The 20,236-nt window shown below is 42.2% G+C and overlaps 1 protein-coding gene across 1 annotated transcript in view; it reads left to right on the top strand.

The window, feature by feature from the left end:
- Positions 1–20,236, top strand: part of atp2b1a (ATPase plasma membrane Ca2+ transporting 1a) — a 207,099-nt gene that overhangs the window by 163,029 nt on the left and 23,834 nt on the right. The window contains 2 exon segments of the mRNA XM_084330168.1: positions 11,444–11,657; positions 16,643–16,854. Coding sequence (XP_084186294.1) covers positions 11,444–11,657; positions 16,643–16,854 — 426 coding nt within the window.

The following is a 20,236-nucleotide window of genomic DNA, read 5'->3' as shown; positions in this document are numbered from 1 at the left end:
AACGAAGGTCCGGCTCCAGGCTGGTATCCTTTTTCGCTGCCACTTGCAGACGAGGTTCTGGGGGTTCTGGTTTGATGCCCACGTTAACATGAGCTCCTCATCGAGAGCTTTGTTTTCCTTGGACCGTGATTCCGAATCTGTGGTTCAATTCCCCGGGTCTCTGGACAAATGGATACCCACTGTCGCCGTGCTGGCCCCGTTTTTTCAAAAAAATTAAAAGCACCCGGTGCGAGGGAGGTGAGCTTGGTGTTTCATTATGAGAATATCTCCATGCTCAAGTCGGCTATAGTCCGCGAGGGACTTGTTGCCGGCACTGCTGTGTTTGGTAAACACCGTTCTGAAGAGGGACGTGTGTTGCCTTCTTTTTCCCTTCTCTCTTCGGATGAGAAGAGGAAAAGACAGCGGCTGTCTGAAGTGTTGGCCTGTATTGCTTTTCTCACGTTGTACAGTTTTCAGTGGTAGCCGCTTAGCTTGCTTCTGCGTTAGCTAGTGGTTAGCGATAGCCGGGTTGAGCTAACTGTTAGCCAGTTAGCTGTTTAGCTACGACGTTAGCTGCCCGTTTTCGCTCGGCTGGGAACGTTAGCTTGATGCTATCAGTTAGCCTAGAGTTAGCTGTTAGCGTGTGCTACAACCATTGGCATTAGCCGTGAGAATAGCAGGCCCTGGCACTCTGACTACGACATCATCTTTGACAGAAGATGTAGTCGGGCCTGCGCCATGACCGGCTGCAGGAGGGGGGCGTCTCGCCGGAGCGAGGCCATAGCTTCTTTTTGCCCCGCCAGCAAGAGGCCTTTCGTCAACGTGGAGACTTGTGTTGCGGCCTTTCGCCCTGCGTTCGTTGGTGCAGGTAAGATGTCCATTGGACATTACCCCACTCTTCCTTCCTTCCCCTCCCGAATGTTTTGTTAATAACAATGTTTTTTCAAGGCAAAACATGTTACTTCACTACATTTGGAGATACGACATGTGCTGTGTGTGAATTGTCTTGGCCAAAGCTTGTGCTTTTCTCTCTACCTAGAATCAGCGTTGTTTTATACGTGAGTAAAAATGAACTGGGTTTTTGTTGTATGATAAGAAGTTGTGTGTGTTCATGTAACGTTAGACAACGTGGCCGAGCCCACAACTGGCTGGGTTACCCTACAATACTGTGCATAGTGGCATGTGATCGAGGGATGAGTCCCTCTCTCAGCTTGTGATGACAATAACAAGTGTCAAGGTTTTTTCACACATAAGCAGGGCTGTGCCTGTTCAAACAAGGTCTTCGGCTGTGCTGGCATGCATGATGTAAAGCTTACTCTACACACTGGCGTCGTATCAGGGGTAAGGTGGTGAGGGGTGGGTTTTCCCCCGGTTTTCCCCTGGCCCCCCCCCCCTCCCCTCAAACATGATTTTGTTTACAAGATGTGTGTTGATTCACTGTTTTTGGGGATACGGTGTAATCCCTCAGCTTCTGCTGGGGTTGTGCTCTTGCTTAGAGAGGCAATTTTTCCCTGAAAATTGTTTGGTCGCTGTCATGTGGACTTAGCAAGGCCTGTGTCCAGTACTTAATCAAGGACTTGTGTCTTCTCTTGTCATGAAAAACGGCGTTCCTCTTACAGTGGTGAGAGTGTACTTTTGCCCTTTTTTTGTTGTGATGGAGGGTTGTGTGTATCGTTTTCAGCGTTTAAGATCCACAACTGGGTTAGGTGTTGGCCTACAGAAGTTACATGTGTAAGCTCTTGTACCAGGGCCCTTGGCCCCTCTCTTGGTCTGTGTTTTTTCTTCCTTTAGGGTAAAGGTGTAAAAATGCAGGTGGCAGGTTCGCACATGAGCCTATGTGAAGCTGTTACCTTGAACAGGTATACATGCGCTTCATGTAGCATGCTATGACTGGTGTTATGGCTCTGCTTTGTCATTGCATCGTGTCAGGGGTGAGGGGTCATGAGGGGGTGAACTGATAAACCCTCCCTCCCCTTTTTTCTGATTGGTCAGGGGATTGGACCTCCTGTCCTTCGCGCTTCCTGGCACGCTGTTGGGTCAGCGCGTCACAGGGTAGGGAGAGGGGGGGGGGGAGTTCCCTGGTCCCACGCCATATTTGGGCAGGTGGGTCACGGAATTCCCCCCACCATAGAGTACGTCACTGGGCGTGTTTCTATTGGTTGTGAGACTTCCGTGAGTTCTTTTCAGGCTCCATGTTATGGACCTCTGTTATTGTCAAGATGAGTTATGTGGTGCGTGAGAACTTAAAAAGAAGTTCTGCTCTGCACTCTGTTGCATATGTCTTGAGCTTGGTCACGTAGCTCAATGTTACATATATCTTTTCAATTATTACTCACGTGGGAAGTCTCTCTGGGTGTTCCCTGTCTCCTCTCTTTTATACAGGGCAGGGTTGATGGGTGTTTTCCCTCGGATGCGTCATATGGGACCCATATCTGTGTCTTGGCCAGCTTCCTGCCGCTCTCCCAGGCGGCTTGGAGGGAACGTTATCTGGGTTCTTGTTAGAATTACCATTGATATGTTTTGGGTCTCGACGTGTACATAGTGCTGGCCCTGGGTGCTTCTGTGTGGAACCACGCATGGTATCGCATGGCATCATTGAAACTGCGTTTTTATGGGGCAACTAGGATGGAGTTTGTCTCTTCCGAGCGCCAGTGTACTAGGTTAGTCTCGATGAATTCTCGTTCATCTCTGGGGGGAGATAACGGAATAGATCAAAGCATTGGCGGAGGGGTCGCACGCTTTTGGGGTGGGCCACCGGGTGCGGTGCTTTTATAGTTCTGACCGTCTTGGTGGCGCCCTCTGTGATGTTTTAGATCGACACGCATACCTGCCCGCCTCTTAGGACTGGGGATGGTGGCGTGATTAGGACACAGGACTGGTTCTGGTCGCGCCGGACCAGGTCAGTTAACCCGTTGTCCGCTGGGGCGCAGATCTGCTGTTCTGGTACCCTGAAGGACTTGTGCCTTTTCGGGGGGAAAATGCTGTGTTGGCCTGGGCGTTGCAGGGGTTTATGTTATGGAGGTGTTCGTGGTTATGTCACTGCGTATTATCTTTCACTATTGCTTGGTCCATATTGTGTTGTACCTTGCGCTGTGCTAAAGGAGCCTGGTCCTTCTCCATTCTTTTTTCGCCCCTCTTTTCTCCTGCTTGGCGGGGCTGGGAGGGGGCTGTCGATGTGGTTCTTATACCCCTCTGGCATCCCTGTGTACGTCCCGGTCCGCCGGGCCCAGGTCCGGACTCGTTCTCGTCGACCTGTTGGCCTGGGTTAACCCCTTCTTGAGAAATTAAACACTTGTACTGCTGTATAGCCGGTGTATACCCGCAGTTGTGTTTTGGAGTTTTTTCTTGGGGGGGTTATAGGAACAACCGCCTCCTGTTAGGTGGTGGTTGGTTTCCAGGTGTGTTGGTTGCGGAGTCGACTCGGGTTAGGCCGGGCTTGACCCCATCTGCCTGCGGGTGTGCCCCCGCATCTTTCATGACGTCTGCCAATCGTGTCAGCCTTCTCTGCCTCTGCCCCTCTAGAGGGTCAGGTTTTTTTTGTGGAGGCTGCGACATGGTGCACAGCATACCGAACGCCCCTTCCGCCGGGGTGCTGTTTTCAGCAGACCCCTTAGGCGCCTGTCTAGTCCGCAGTGCTCCAGGCTCAGGTCGAGTCCTTTTGACCTGTTGCCTGGATTGAGGGATCAACCTCTTTGGGGGTTGTCTCCCCGGTGCGCTGCCTGGTCCCGCTGTGGGGGTGTAGCCCCTAGAGTGCTTCAGGGCGGCGTGCTGTAGGGGGGAAGGGCCTGCTCTTGGATGGGCCCTGTCCGATACGCTGGCAATGTGGGGGGTGGTGTCACTAGTGACTGCCTGGTGGGGTCTCGATGCTGCGGCGTCGTTGGCCTCACCAGGCCCCCTTTTTCCGGGGGGTCCAGTCCCTTCCTGGGGCTGGGTCCTCCTTCGCGCTCCGCTGCTACGGCCTTGTCGTAGTCAGAGTGCCAAGGCCTGCTATTCTCACGGCTACGCCAATGGTTGCAGCACAAGCTAAACAGCTAACTCTAGGCTAACTGATAGCATCAAACTAACGTTCCCAGCCGAGCACAGCCGGCAGCTAACGTTGTAGCTAACTGGCTAACAGTTAGCTCAACCCGGCTGTCGCTAGCCACTAGCTCACGCAGAAAGCAAGCTAAGCGGCTATCACTGAAAATTGCACAACGTGAGAAAAGCAATACAGGTCGACACTTCAGACAGCCGCTGTCTTTTCCTCTTCTTATCCGAAGAAAACAAGGGGAAAAAGGCAACAGAACGGCGTTTACCAACGGTGTTTACCAAACACAGCGGTGCCGGCAACAAGTCCCTTGCGGACTATAGCCGACTTGAGCATGGAGATATTCTCATAACGAACACCAAGCTCACCTCCCTCGCACCGGGTGTTTTTCATCTTGAAAATCTGGGCCAGCACGGCGACAGTGGGTATCCGTTTGTCCAGAGACCCGGGGAATTGAACCGCAGATTCGGAATCACGGTCCCAGGAAAACAAAGCTCTAACTTGAGGAGGAGCTAATGTTAACGTGGGGCATCAAACTAGAACCCCCTCCACGCCGCTAAGTGGCAGCGAAAAGGATCCCAGCCTGGAGCCGACCTTCGTAAGCTGTGTAGTCGTTCCCCCCACAACCGACACACCTGGCACCTGTGTCGCAAAAACATCACCTGCCCAGAGAGGCCGTCAGCCCCCACACGGCCGATCGCCTCCCAAGCAAAGTGTCCAGCTGCAGAGCCGGAGGCAATGCCGGCGGGGATTGCTCAGCGACGCGAGCCCCTAATACGAAGCGCCGGTGGAAGTCAGAATGATCATCATCTTCTAGACACTCCGGTGGCGAAGACATTATCGCTGTATTTCCTCGAAAATTTTTGAGAGACTAAACAAAGATATGTCAACGCAGCTCCTTTTCTCCAACGTAGCTCCTTTCCAACAACTATTTTGGCACTAAACTCAAGTGGTGTATACAGACACTTGTCGGTGGTGAAAATAAGGAAGGAGCTGTTAGTATGGCCACGACCCCGCTTATGTAGAGGAGCGTATGTGGGTGTGGCCAGACGGATCGGTGTGTACATGTGAAGAAAATTATTCAGTATTAGATTGATAAAGGATAGGTTCCACTAAGATCGCAGAGCGTAAGCTATACGATATATAACTTAAATAGCGTGAGTAATAACGTGAAACTGAAATAACGTGAGTAATAACGTGAAACTGAAATAACGTGAGTAATAACGTGAAACTGAAATAGCGTGAGTAATAACGTGAAACTGAAATAACGTGAAACGGAAATAACGTGAGTAACGTGAAACTGAAATAACGTGAGTAATATCGTGAAACTGAAATAACGTGAAACTGAAATAACGTGAGTAATAACGTGAAACTGTAATAACGTGAGTAATAACGTGAAACTGAAATAGCGTGAGTAATAACGTGAAACTGAAATAACGTGAAACAGAAATAACATGAGTAATAACGTGAAACTGAAATAACGTGAGTAATATCGTGAAACTGAAATAACGTGAAACTGAAATAACGTGAGTAATAACGTGAAACTGTAATAACGTGAGTAATAACGTGAAACTGAAATAGCGTGAGTAATAACGTGAAACTTAAATAGCGTTAAACTGAAATAACGTGAACGACTGAGGTAGGTAAATTAAATTTCTTGAGACTAAAGTACCGAAAAAAGGTACCGTTGGGTACCGGTATCGATTCACAGGTACCGGTATCTGTTCAAATGTGAAAGGTACCCATCCCTAAACGTGAGTAATAACGTGAAACTGATATAGCGTGAGTAATAACGTGAAATTGAAATAGCGTGAAACTGAAATAGCGTGAGTAATAACGTGAAACTGAAATAACGTGAAACTGAAATAGCGTTAAACTGAAATAACGTGAAACTGAAATAGCGTGAGTAATAACGTGAAACTGAAATAGCGTGAGTAATAACGTGAAACTGTAATAACGTGAAACTGAAATAACGTGAGTAATAACATGAAACTGTAATAACATGAGTAATAACGTGAAACTGAAATAACGTGAGTAATAACGTGAAACTGAAATAACGTGAAACTGAAATAGCGTGAGTAATAACGTCAAATTGAAATAGCGTGAGTAATAACGTGAAACTGAAATGGCGTGAGTAATAACGTGAAACTGAAATAGTGTGAGTAATAACGTAAAACTGAAATAGCGTGAAACTGAAATAACGTGAGTAATAACGTGAAACTGAAATAGCGTGAGTAATAACATGAAACTGAAATAACGTGAAACTGAAATAACGTGAAACTGAAATAACGTGAAACTTAAATAGCGTTAAACTGAAATAATGTGAAACTGAAATAGCGTGAGTAATAACGTGAAACTGAAATAGCATGAAACTGAAATAGCGTGAGTAATAACGTGAAACTAATAATGTGAGTAATAACGTGAAACTGAAATAGCGTGAGTAATAACGTGAAACTGAAATAACGTGAGTAATAACGTGAAACTGAAATAGTGTGAGTAATAACGTGAAACTGAAATAGCGTGAGTAATAACGTGAAACTGAAATAGCGTGAGTAATAACGTGAAACTGAAATAACGTGAGTAATAACGTGAACTGAAATAGCGTGAGTAATAACAATAACGTGAAACTGAAATAACGTGAGTAATAACGTGAAACTAATAACGTGAAACTGAAATAACGTGAGTAATAACGTGAAACTGTAATAACGTGAAATTGAAATAACGTGAAACTGAAATAACGTGAGTAATAACGTGAAACTGAAATAACGTGAGACTGAAATAACGTGAGTAATAACGTGAAACTGAAATAACGTGAAACTGAAATAGCGTGAGTAATAACGTGAAACTGAAATAACGTGAAACTGAAATAACGTGAGTAATAACGTGAAACTGAAATAGCGTGAGTAATAACGTGAAACTGAAATAATGTGAAACTGAAATAATGTGAGTAATAACGTGAAACTGAAATAACGTGAGTAATAACGTGAAACTGAAATAACGTGAGTAATAACGTGAAACTGAAATAACGTGAAACTGAAATAGCGTGAGTAATAACGTGAAACTGAAATAACGTGAAACTGAAACAACGTGAGTAATAACGTGAAACTGAAATAGCGTGAGTAATAACGTGAAACTGAAATAGCGTGAGTAATAACGTGAAACTGAAATAGCGTGAGTAATAACGTAAAACTGAAATAGCGTGAAAGTGAAATAACGTGAGTAATAACGTGAAACTGAAATAGCGTGAGTAATAACATGAAACTGAAATAACGTGAAACTGAAATAACGTGAAACTGAAATAACGTGAAACTTAAATAGCGTTAAACTGAAATAATGTGAAACTGAAATAGCGTGAGTAATAACGTGAAACTGAAATAGCATGAAACTGAAATAGCGTGAGTAATAACGTGAAACTAATAATGTGAGTAATAACGTGAAACTGAAATAGCGTGAGTAATAACGTGAAACTGAAATAACGTGAAACTGAAATAACGTGAGTAATAACGTGAAACTGAAATAGCGTGAGTAATAACGTGTAACTGAAATAGCGTGAGTAATAACGTGAAACTGAAATAGCGTGAGTAATAACGTGAAACTGAAATAACGTGAGTAATAACGTGAACTGAAATAGCGTGAGTAATAACAATAACGTGAAACTGAAATAACGTGAGTAATAACGTGAAACTGAAATAACGTGAGTAATAACGTGAAATTGAAATAACGTGAAACTGAAATAACGTGAGTAATAACGTGAAACTGAAATAACGTGAGACTGAAATAACGTGAGTAATAACGTGAAACTGAAATAACGTGAAACTGAAATAGCGTGAGTAATAACGTGAAACTGAAATAACGTGAAACTGAAATAACGTGAAACTGAAATAGCGTGAGTAATAACGTGAAACTGAAATAATGTGAAACTGAAATAATGTGAGTAATAACGTGAAACTGAAATAACGTGAAACTGAAATAACGTGAAACTTAAATAGTGTGAGAAATAGCGTGCGTAATAACGTGGAACTAATAACGTGAAACTGAAATAACGTGAAACTGAAATAGCGTGAGTAATAACATGAAACTGAAATAATGTGAAACTGAAATAACATGAGTAATAACGTGAAACTGAAATAGCGTGAGTAATAACGTGAAACTGAAATAGCCTGAAACTGAAATAGCGTGAGTAATAACGTGAAACTGAAATAGCGTGAGTAATAACGTGAAACTGAAATAATGTGAGTAATAACGTGAAACTGAAATAACGTGAAACTGAAATAACGTGAAACTTAAATAGTGTGAGAAATAGCGTGCGTAATAACGTGGAACTAATAATGTGAAACTGAAATAACGTGAAACTGAAATACCGTGAAACTGAAATAGCGTGAGTAATAACATGAAACTGAAATAGCGTGAGTAATAACAATAACGTGAAACTGAAATAACGTGAGTAATAACGTGAAACTGAAATAACGTGAGTAATAACGTGAAATTGAAATAACGTGAAACTGAAATAACGTGAGTAATAACGTGAAACTGAAATAACGTGAGACTGAAATAACGTGAGTAATAACGTGAAACTGAAATAACGTGAAACTGAAATAGCGTGAGTAATAACGTGAAACTGAAATAACGTGAAACTGAAATAACGTGAGTAATAACGTGAAACTGAAATAGCGTGAGTAATAACGTGAAACTGAAATAATGTGAAACTGAAATAATGTGAGTAATAACGTGAAACTGAAATAACGTGAAACTGAAATAACGTGAAACTTAAATAGTGTGAGAAATAGCGTGCGTAATAACGTGGAACTAATAACGTGAAACTGAAATAACGTGAAACTGAAATAACGTGAAACTGAAATAGCGTGAGTAATAACATGAAACTGAAATAATGTGAAACTGAAATAACATGAGTAATAACGTGAAACTGAAATAGCGTGAGTAATAACGTGAAACTGAAATAGCCTGAGTAATAACGTGAAACTGAAATAGCGTGAGTAATAACGTGAAACTGAAATAATGTGAAACTGAAATAATGTGAGTAATAACGTGAAACTGAAATAACGTGAAACTGAAATAACGTGAAACTTAAATAGTGTGAGAAATAGCGTGCGTAATAACGTGGAACTAATAACGTGAAACTGAAATAACGTGAAACTGAAATAACGTGAAACTGAAATAGCGTGAGTAATAACATGAAACTGAAATAATGTGAAACTGAAATAACATGAGTAATAACGTGAAACTGAAATAGCGTGAGTAATAACGTGAAACTGAAATAGCCTGAAACTGAAATAGCGTGAGTAATAACGTGAAACTGAAATAGCGTGAGTAATAACGTGAAACTGAAATAACGTGAGTAATAACTAACGTGAGTAATAACGTGAAACTGAAATAACGTGAGTAAATAACATACAGAGGTGGGGAATGTGATACGGCCGTATGCCTGTACGTTATTTAAGTTGTTTACTCACGTTATTGGCCGCCATGCATTGTACCCATCTTTGGGCCCAGTCTGCGAGTGCTGTAAGCCTATGGAGATGTTTACCTTCTTTGCAGGGTTATAACTTTTTAAATATTATAGCTATATCGACATTACTATGGCCCATTCAACATCGGGTATCTATTGTTCCGGATGTGGGAACGTTATATTTTTCCATTCATACATTGTTGAGTTAATACCGTCATGAATATAAATATGTTTTTAATGTTTTCTGCAGTCATTCCTAAAACGCGAGTTATAGGCCCCGACGCATATGATAGATCATCGATTGGGGTTTCTTTCCTATACACGCTATATAAAAAAATTCGAATGTATATGATCGGTATACATTATGCTTCATCATGCGTGAAGGAAATGGGGGGGGGGGGGGGGGTCGTTTATAATTCCTTGATCGTCAGTGACGGCTTTATTTAGTATGGGTTGATACGTTGATCAGACTGATTGCAAACAAAGAAATGGACAATCAAGCTGAAAATAACGTTAGATTCCTCTTACCGTTCGCCGATGAGACTGGAGGAAAAATATTCCAATTATTTTACGTCGATCTGCTAGATCCATTTCCCGTTTGTATGACGCAATAAACGCCGAAATCATATTGATTATTGCGTTTAGAAAGCGATCCCAAATGCGCTCGATTGTGTATCTAGACCCACGTTACAATATATCTCTGGCGGAGGAATTTCCCTGATGCACCGAGCGCCACTTCCGGTTTGGCGTGGAGTGTAACTCGCCTGAAATCCACCAGGCGGCGGTATTGAGGCGTTGCAATATCAGAACAGGGTCCAGCTGTGTCCCGGAGGGAGGCTGGATGAATTATGAATGCCATGGCGAAATTTTTTTATATTGATCCCAAAAACGAGTTCCCTCGTTGTTGGCGCACAACGCATGGCGGGCAATAACGAGTATACTCGTTGTTGGCGTCCAAAGTGTTAAGTTATTTACTCAAGTTATTTAAGTGATTTACTCACGTTATTTAAGTTATTTACTCACGTTATTTAAGTTATTTACTCACGTTATTTAAGTTATTTACTCACGTTATTTAAGTTGATTACTCACGTTATTTCAGTTATTTACTCGCCTTATTTAAGTTATATACTCACGTTATTTAAGTTATTTTCTCACATTATTTAAGTTGTTTACTCGTTATCTTAAGTCCGAGCCATATTTTCAGAAAATTCGCCTAAAAGTACATACCCAACTAAGTAAAATGGAAGATTTGTCCATTTGCATGTTCCTGGTATCTAGGGACATCTATGGACCTTGGGAATGTATTCCCAGTGTCATACAGAAATATTGTGTCTGTTACTATGCTTGAGTAAATTGTAATGAACCAAAGTTCATGTTTTTTTTCATCTTTGATGGTGAATAACACCATGCTAACATTGACCAAAAGTGCAAAAACAAATTATTAACCACTGAGCTCATTCAGCACCTTCTTGAGATCAAGTGTACAAAAAAACCGACGCAAATGAACAAAGGGCAGATGATTTACAGTGTTTTTTATAGATACAGTACTGAATTTTCTCTCCCTCCTCTCCTCTCTCTCCCTCCCTCCTCTCATCAACTACACCCCTCCCCTCCTCAACTACACCCCACCCCCTCCTCTACATCCCTCCCTCCCTCCTCCTCAACTACACCCCCTCCTCTCCTCTCTCCCTCCCTCCCTCCCTCCCTCCTCTCATCAACTACACCCCTCCCTCCCTCCTCATCAACTACACCCCTCCCCTCCTCTCCTCAACTACACCCCACCCCCTCCTCTCCTCCTCTCTCCCTCCTCTCCATCCCTCCTCTCCTCAACTACACCTCCTCTCCCTCCCTCCTCTCCTCCTCTCCCTCCCTCCTCCTCTCCCTCCCTCCCTCCCTCCCTCCCCCCTCCTCTCCTCAACTACACCCTCTCCCTCCCTCCCTCCCTCCCTCCTCTCCCTCCCCCCCTCCAGGACTCTCCCCTGAAAGCGGTGCAGATGCTGTGGGTGAACCTGATCATGGACACCTTTGCGTCCCTGGCCCTGGCCACGGAGCCCCCCACCGAGGCCCTGCTGCTGAGGAAGCCGTACGGACGCAACAAGCCCCTCATCTCCCGCACCATGATGAAGAACATCCTGGGCCAGGGCGTCTACCAGCTCATCATCATCTTCACGCTGCTCTTCGCGGGTAAGCGGCAGCGCCATGTGTCTGTAAGGCTGTCCTGAACTAGAGCTGTCCCCGAAGCCTGTTTTTGGGATTCGAACTTCGTCATGGTTTTTCGAACGGACGTTCGAACCTTCCCTTTTAACACTTTCACTGCCAACGACGCGATATGTCGTTTTTTTTTTTTATTGGCGATTTGAATTCATATTTCAGTGCTGCAAACTCTCTGAGCTCCATTGGGAAAATACCGCCCCATATCGTCTCCATGTGGTACTGCACCCATTTGTAATGGATTGCATGAATCCAGCTTCCTCATTTTACTTCTCGGTCAAGCCACCAGAGAGGATCAGATTAATTTCCGAGCCCCAAAACAGCGTGGAATACATATTTCCAGTACCCAGCATTGGATCAATAAACGCGATCGATATTTGGAATGGCGATCAGGAATTGGAATAATCTTTTTGGAGAACATCTGATCTGGAATCTATTTGACCAGTCTTAGGATAATCAGAGCTTTTTTCAGAGATATCAGTGTGTGCCCTGTGTGTGTGTGTGTGCGATCAGGAAATAAGAGATTTGATTTTTCAGCTCGCTTCTCTAGCGTGCATAAGTACACATAATATATATTATACTATTGATAATCTAGCGTTTATTTGAAAACTATTCATAAATAGGCCGAAAAATGACAGTTTTTTGTGTATTCCAGAATATTCCAGTAAAGGGCGTTTATCACAGAATCTTTATATTTTCCTGAAACTTTCAAGAAACAAGCGTTTTTCAAAATGGTATAAAACGGAAATGAACAGATAAAAAAAATAAAAATCTGTTTCAACAATGTTGACTGCAAACAAGATTAGACACATAGCCATAATTTAAGATGGTTTATGCGTTTGCAAATATGAGAGCTCTATCATTGAAGTGGGTGGTGGTAAGGAAGCACTAGAGCTCGCACCGAGCTCCGGCATTGAAAGTGTTAATTAAAAAGAAAATAATTCTAAATAAAGTTTTTATTTTTTATTTTTTATAAATATCCTCAAACTAAATCCTCAATTTGAATAAAGTGATTCATCTGATTAACACTTTCTCTGCCAGAGACGCCTAAACTCGTCATTCCCCGCCATGCTAATTCTGCCAATGACGCCGTAACACGTCATTGAGATCAATATTTCAAAGATCTGTGATCGCAATCATATTTCTCCCCCGGAGACTTGAGATCTACTGTTGATCCCCTCTCAACTCTCCAACGGTTCAAGAGCGCCATCTGGTGGCCGATCGGAGGATCGCCCAAACCGGAAACAGGAAACGGAAGCTGGTGCTCATTCCAATTCGGTCCGATCACTCGCTAATAGTCCCGGGACTCGAGCTAGACACAATGGATAGCAATCCGTTACCAATAACTCGATAAACAACATGATTTGGACATATATACTATTATACAACCTGGAGATGGATCGCATATTTCAACATCCCATAATAGGAATATTTCTGCTCATCGCCCAACGCTACGAGGAAGCTACGGTGAGTTTTAGCGTTTTTTTTTAACGTGTTCGATACTAACTGCTCTAATGATCATATCACCCACACTAGATGAATCATCTAACGTTGGCCACGGAATTATAAACGACCCCCCCCCCATCCGGTCAACATCAGATGATAAGTAGTAACTTCTAGAAGCACGTCCATTTGAAATTTTTTATCTCGCGCAGATCGCCATCAAACTGTATTTGATCATCAATATAATGCATTTAGGGCTATAAATCACGTTCTGGAGAAAGCTGCAGACAACGATAAAAACATACTTATACTTTAGACCGTATTTTAGTATGAATATGTGAATGAAAAAGTATAACGTTCCTACGTCCTGAACGATAGATAATTGACGTTGAATGGGCCATAGTAATGTCAATTTAGCAATACAATTTAAAAAGTTATAGCCCTGCAAAGAAGGGGAACTTCTCCATAGACAAATAGAGCTGGCAGAGAGGGGTATAATGATGTACATAAGCCTGGCGAAGAAAGTGTTAAATTAGTATTTTTCTTTTATTAAATCAACTTTCTTTAATGAATATAACTCATCAGTTTTAATACTATAATATTAGTGTAGCCTAATCTTTATCTGCAACTGTGAAGAAAAACCCCATTGTGTTTAGGACTCGCCCCCACACCGCAGCTCGGTAGAGAAAAGAAGCTACACAGTTTCTAATGGAGTGCAATAGTGGCCGAATGCGTTAGAGGGCGGTATAAGACCGTCTGCCAGCTCAGACACACTCAGAACAGCATGCACATTGCACAAGGTGCCCCGCTGAATTATGAATGCCAATAGCCAATAAAAGAAATACCATGAGAAAAACATAGATCTACATTTCCGGCACGCAACACGTCGGGCGACAGAAACGTAGTTCTACATGAACGGCACCCAAAGGGTTAATGGACTAAGAGGGGGCATCGTTGGTGGGTGTGTGTGTGTCTGGGGTGAGTGAATAGATGTGGGGGGGGGTGTACATTCACAGAAGGATGAGTCTATTTTTAACTTCCGTGAAAACAAAAAACATTCCCTTCATCATCGCCCTGCCTTCTGTCACCATATGTTGTTTCTTTCGCACGACGATATGCATCTGGAAAAAACAGTTTGAAGTGTTCTGCAAAAATGTAATTATGAAAATGAATTGGGTGAGAAACAAAACTATTGTAGCATGAATTATTAAAGACAGTGTCACGCTTGACAAGAGATTATCTCACTGTGAGTACTGCTCCTCTATAACCTAATTATGAAGTACTTGATCTAAAGACTCTTTTGAGCGTCTCTAGTTTCTAAGAATATTCCAATACATAATTTACTCTAAATATAATTAGAAATTAACATTGATTAGCCCTTTCTGTTTTATTTTTTATACAAATTTTAAGAATAATTAGAATTTGTGAACTGTTCACATTAGCTATTAATTGTGCGCTACATTGTATCGACTACTTGTTACTACCACTAATTATGACATCTTGTCGGGGCATTGTTTTTTTTTTATCTATTCGCATATTAAAAATACGAGGTTGTTTTTATTCTGTTTGAACTGCACAACATTGTATCTACCTGAAATAATACTCAGTAATAATCAGAAATTCAACTTTCAATAATCAGAAAGATATGTATTATATATATATAAAGATCTTTATCCATTATATATTTAAAAAGAAAATAATAATAATAATAATAATAATAATAATAATAATAATAATAATAATAATAATAATAATAATAATAATAATAATAATAATAATAAACAGTGATCTGTATTGACTCATCCCAATACATTTCTATCATGTTTCATTTCATTACAGTGAGATTTGAGACCAGTGTTTCCCAATAGGCTCTTAGGTTATTTGTGGTGGAGGCTGCGGACATGTGCTCCTGCAAGAACAAGGAACATCACTCATGTGTCATTCTATCCATTTGGGAAATCCTTTTCTGGTGACGCTGCTATAAATACATCATGTATGTATGTTTGGACAGTGTTGGATGTCCTTGGATGAACCCACGTTCCTTTAAAGCTGTTACTAACGTTTGACTGGTTGCCACCCATTTTAAGAATTCACACATGTTCTTCCTGTGCCCCCGGACACTTCAGTTCAGTCAGTATGTTCTCCCTGAGAGGGACAGTTCAGTCAGTGTGTTCTTCCTGAGAGGGACAGTTCAGTCAGTATGTTCTCCCTGAGAGGGACAGTTCAGTCAGTATGTTCTTCCTGTGCCTCAGGACAGTTCAGTCAGTATGTTCTTCCTGTGCCTCAGGACAGTTCAGTCAGTATGTTCTTCCTGTGCCTCAGGACAGTTCAGTCAGTATGTTCTTCCTGTGCCTCAGGACAGTTCAGTCAGTATGTTCTTCCTGTGCCTCAGGACAGTTCAGTCAGTATGTTCTTCCTGTGCCTCAGGACAGTTCAGTCAGTATGTTCTTCCTGTGCCTCAGGACAGTAAAAAAAAACATAAATAATCCTCCAACTAGTGATGTCCCTGGGATGTCAAACCGGGAGCTGCTCCGTAGACAACACTCTGACTTTATGACACATGACATGTTTTTGTGAGCTCTTAATATTGTTGTATTGCTAGAAGGTCTGACCCAGAGTTAAAGCCTCATTTGGGTTTAAGAGCTCACGCAAACATTCATAGGCCTCATGAAGTCAGAGCCCCAGTCATTGTCTACGGAGCAAAGCCACACATTCTACACCAGAGGGGCCTCACAGATTTCTAGCTTTAGGAGAGAATGATGCATGTTGTTCACAAAGGCTGACTGGACTGTCCTGCGACACAGGAAGAACATACTGACTGGACTGTCCTGGGGCACAGGAAGAACATACTGACTGAACTGTCCTGGGACACAGGAAGAACATACTGACTGAACTGTCAGGGACACAGGAAGAACATACTGACTGAACTGTCCTGGGACACAGGAAGAACATACTGACTGAACTGTCAGGGACACAGGAAGAACATACTGACTGAACTGTCAGGGACACAGGAAGAACATACTGACTGAACTGTCCTGGGACACAGGAAGAACATACTGACTGAACTGTCCCTCTCAGGTAGAACATACTGACTGAACTGTCCCTCTCAGGAAGAACATACTGTCTGAACTGTCAGGGGCACAGGAAGAACATACTGACTGAACTGTCCCTCTCAGGAAGAACATACTGACTGAACTGTCCCTCTCAGGGAGAACATACTGACTGAACTGTCCCTCTCAGGGAGAACATACTGACTGAACTGTCCTTCTCAGGGAGAACATACTGACTGAACTGTCCCTCTCAGGGGGAACATTCCCATTTTAAGCCACGTACAAGTTCCAGAAAAAGACCATCATAGATGAAAGATCAAAGATCATTCTGAGACGTATGCCGACTGGCTGCTTCTGAAAGGTGAACCCTGCCTCCCTCTCTACGTGCTGCTAAAAGGTGAACTCTGCCTCCCTCTCTATGTGCTGCTAAAAGGTGAACTCTGCCTCCATCTCTACGTCATGCAGGTGAGAAGATCTTCGACATTGACAGCGGCAGGAATGCTCCACTCCACGCCCCGCCGTCCGAGCACTACACCATCGTCTTCAACACCTTCGTCCTGATGCAGCTCTTCAACGAGATCAACGCCCGCAAGATCCACGGAGAGAGGAACGTCTTCGACGGCATCTTCAACAACCTCATCTTCTGCTCCATCGTCTTCGGGACCTTCATCATCCAGGTGGGCGGGCCGACGTGTTCGTCGTTTTCTTTTTAAGATAAGATAAGATGTTCCTTTATTTGAACCCCTTAGCATGGGGGGAGGGGAGGTACAGGTATGGGCAGGGTAATAGTAGAAAGACATAAATACAGGCAATACAAATTATAGTACAGTAGAAAAGTAAAAATAGGCAGTGTAAACAATATAATTTACTCTGAATATGCGCATATGAGCAAGTAGGCAGTGTGATCAAAGGTGCAGATGAGGGTCTGTATGTCCTATCAGTTATATTATACATTACAATACATATGGTTACAATAAACACTAGAATCTTAATATATACTATGAGTATCACACTAAGGTTGGGTGCTACCAGTGGTGGTGAAGGAGGCAATTTCCACCCTACATTGTAAAGCGCTTTGAGTGTCAAGAAAAAGCGCTATATAAATGCAATGAATTATTATTATTGTTATTATCTCAGGACTTTAGCGTGTCTATTTTATCATGCCTATTTTATGTCTATTTTATTACCTGTTTATTGTGTCTATTTTATTATTAGTATTATTGCACAATCAAAGCGGGCATGGCCACCCGCATTTCACTGTATGCCCTGGTATGTATGCGACAAATAAAACCTCTTGAATCTTGAGTACGTTTTGATAGTTTTCCGTCTGGAAGAAACTCTGAAATGACGTCCTTCCCGTCTCTAGTTACACAGGCGACACGGAGACGGTCCGACTGCTCTACAACATCGTGCCTGTGTGTGATCAGATCAACGTGCCAAACACTAGGGAAGCTCAAATTACATTGATTTATTCATCGTATTCCGTTCCATCATCTTCGCCAGACATCTTGGTTGTCAAACGACAGGTGACTGTAATCCCAGTAACGGGTGAGCTGGCGAGCGTGGCGATGGGGGCTGTTTTACGGCCATATTGGTAGGCAATGCCTGGCACGTCCTGACAACACTGTCTACCTATAAACCAATGGGACAGTGTTTTGTCTTAAGATCACTAAGAAAAGATTATATTAGACTTGATTCAAATGTATTGTCATCATGCAGCACAAGTACAGTACAACTAAAAAGTTTGGCATCCAAACGGAGTGCAAATGTAATAGTAAAGTGCAATAGTAATATACAATGTACAGGTGATTAAACTGGGTATAAAATATATAAATGAGACTACTGAGTAATAGTGCTAATCAGATGTATGGACATGGTTGTAGTATTAATATGTACAGTGATACAGGTATAAAGACAGTATGGTAGTAAGTCATACTGGCCAGCAGCGTAACTAGTAAGAGTAGGTAAGGGATATGTAGAGATATTGATATAGTATCTACAGATATGTAAAAAGGATTATATGCAGGTATGTACAGACAGATGTGGATATATATATATATATATATATATATATATATATATATATATATATATATATATATATATATATATACAGCATTATTGTACATGCTATCATACAGAGTTATATGGGTTATATGCAGGTGTATCAGTAGGTATATAGGATTATATGCAAGTGTATAAGTAGGTATATAGAAGGATTATATGCAGGTGTATCAGTAGGTATATAGAAGGATTATAATGCAGGTGTATCAGTAGGTATATAGAAGGATTATATACAGGTGTATCAGTAGGTATATAGAAGGATTATATGCAGGTGTATCAGTAGTTATATAGAAGGATTATATGCAGGTGTATCAGTAGGTATATACAGGGTGTCCGCGGATCCTTAAAAAGTCTTACATTTGTTTATCAATAATTAAGGCCTTAGTTTGTCTTAAAATGTCTTAAATCCATTTTCAGAGGTCTTAAAAAATGCCATAGAAAGGAAAGATAAAATTCCATGTCATCTTATGTTTTATTATGAAATCTGGGGAAAAACGGTTAACGGGAGATAAAGTCGGGACTTTTTATTGACCGTGTTGTAGCATCACGCAGACCGGAATGGGGCGGAACCAACACAGGTCCTTATGTTGGCCGGGAACTATTTCAGCAACGGAGTCTAGCTAACGTTAGCAAGGCGAAGCGGAAGCGATAACGCTAACGTTACATTTAGTTTAGTTTAGCATTTGCACTCGTTAATATGGGAAAGTGCCAATTTAACGAGAACTGTCTCGACAATCCACTATTTGCACCATGGTTGGTCCCAGTCAAAGACCATTACGAGGCCCGCTGCAACAACAAAAAAAGCAGTCGAGTCGCACATGCTAAGCGTACCAACAGAAGTCTGGATAACATTCGGCTCCACGCCAACGCTTGAAGCTGAGGTACTGTGGTTTCTCAACAGTCGCAAAGCACCAGTCCTACACTGGCAATGACTGACTAGGAGAGGTATTCCGTGCTATGTTCCCTGACTCGGAAATCGCTAAGACATTAACATGCAGCAAAGACAAAACGTCCTACATAGCCAGGTTTGGATTCGCCTCTTACATCCAAAATAATCTATTCACGGATGTAAACAAGGACACATTTGTGTTGATGTTCGATGAGAGCTTCACCCCACCGTATGTATTTCTTTTCTACCACCCACCCACCTCCTCCTAATGTACAGTCTCTTCCTCATCATATGTATATATATATGTTAGGATCTATGGGTAACAGTACTGTATATTTGCATATCATATATGTCACAAATGTAACAGTACTATATACCTGTATGTCCCTATGCCATAAATGTCATGCATGTTGTGTATGTCATAAATGTCACTATGAATTGAAAATGGGGGACCCTGATGTAAACAAGACAAACGTCTTTCTCTGGTCTGCATCCCCTTAACAATTGTGTGTATTGAGCCGTACTGTATTGTACCAATTCTGCAATCTGTTAAATAAAGTATTCATTCAACCAAACCACATTAAAACAAAACAACTGGATGAATGAAAACTTTATTTAACAGATTGCAGAATGGGTACAATACAGTACGGCTCAATACACACAATTGTTAAGGGGATGCAGACCAGAGAAAGACGTTTGTCTTGTTTACATCAGGGTCCCCCATTTTCAATTCATACTGACATTTATGACATACACAACATACATGACATCATGACATTTATGGCATAGGGACTTACATGACATACAGGTATATAGTACTGTTACATTTGTGACATACGATATGCAAATAATATACAGTACTGTTACCCAGAGATCCTAACAGAAAATATTATATACATATGATGGGAATGATACTGTACATTAGGAGGAGGGGGGGGGGGGGTTGGACATTTACGGTGGCCAGTTTCGAATTGCAGCCTCCCATAGGTAGCGGTTCTGAATGTGGGCAGGGGTAAAGTGGGTTTTAGGAGTGAGGTTAAGCAGTAGTCTGACCAGTTTGTTTTGTGATGTTTGTAATCTTGTTTTTAGTGCCTTTGAGGTGCTTT

Source organism: Notolepis coatsorum (genome assembly GCF_963971535.1).
Source record: "Notolepis coatsorum genome assembly, chromosome: 15".
Taxonomy (NCBI): domain Eukaryota; kingdom Metazoa; phylum Chordata; class Actinopteri; order Aulopiformes; family Paralepididae; genus Notolepis; species Notolepis coatsorum.
The sequence above is the reverse complement of the archived record's forward strand: the minus strand, read 5'-3'. Positions and strand labels throughout refer to the sequence as shown.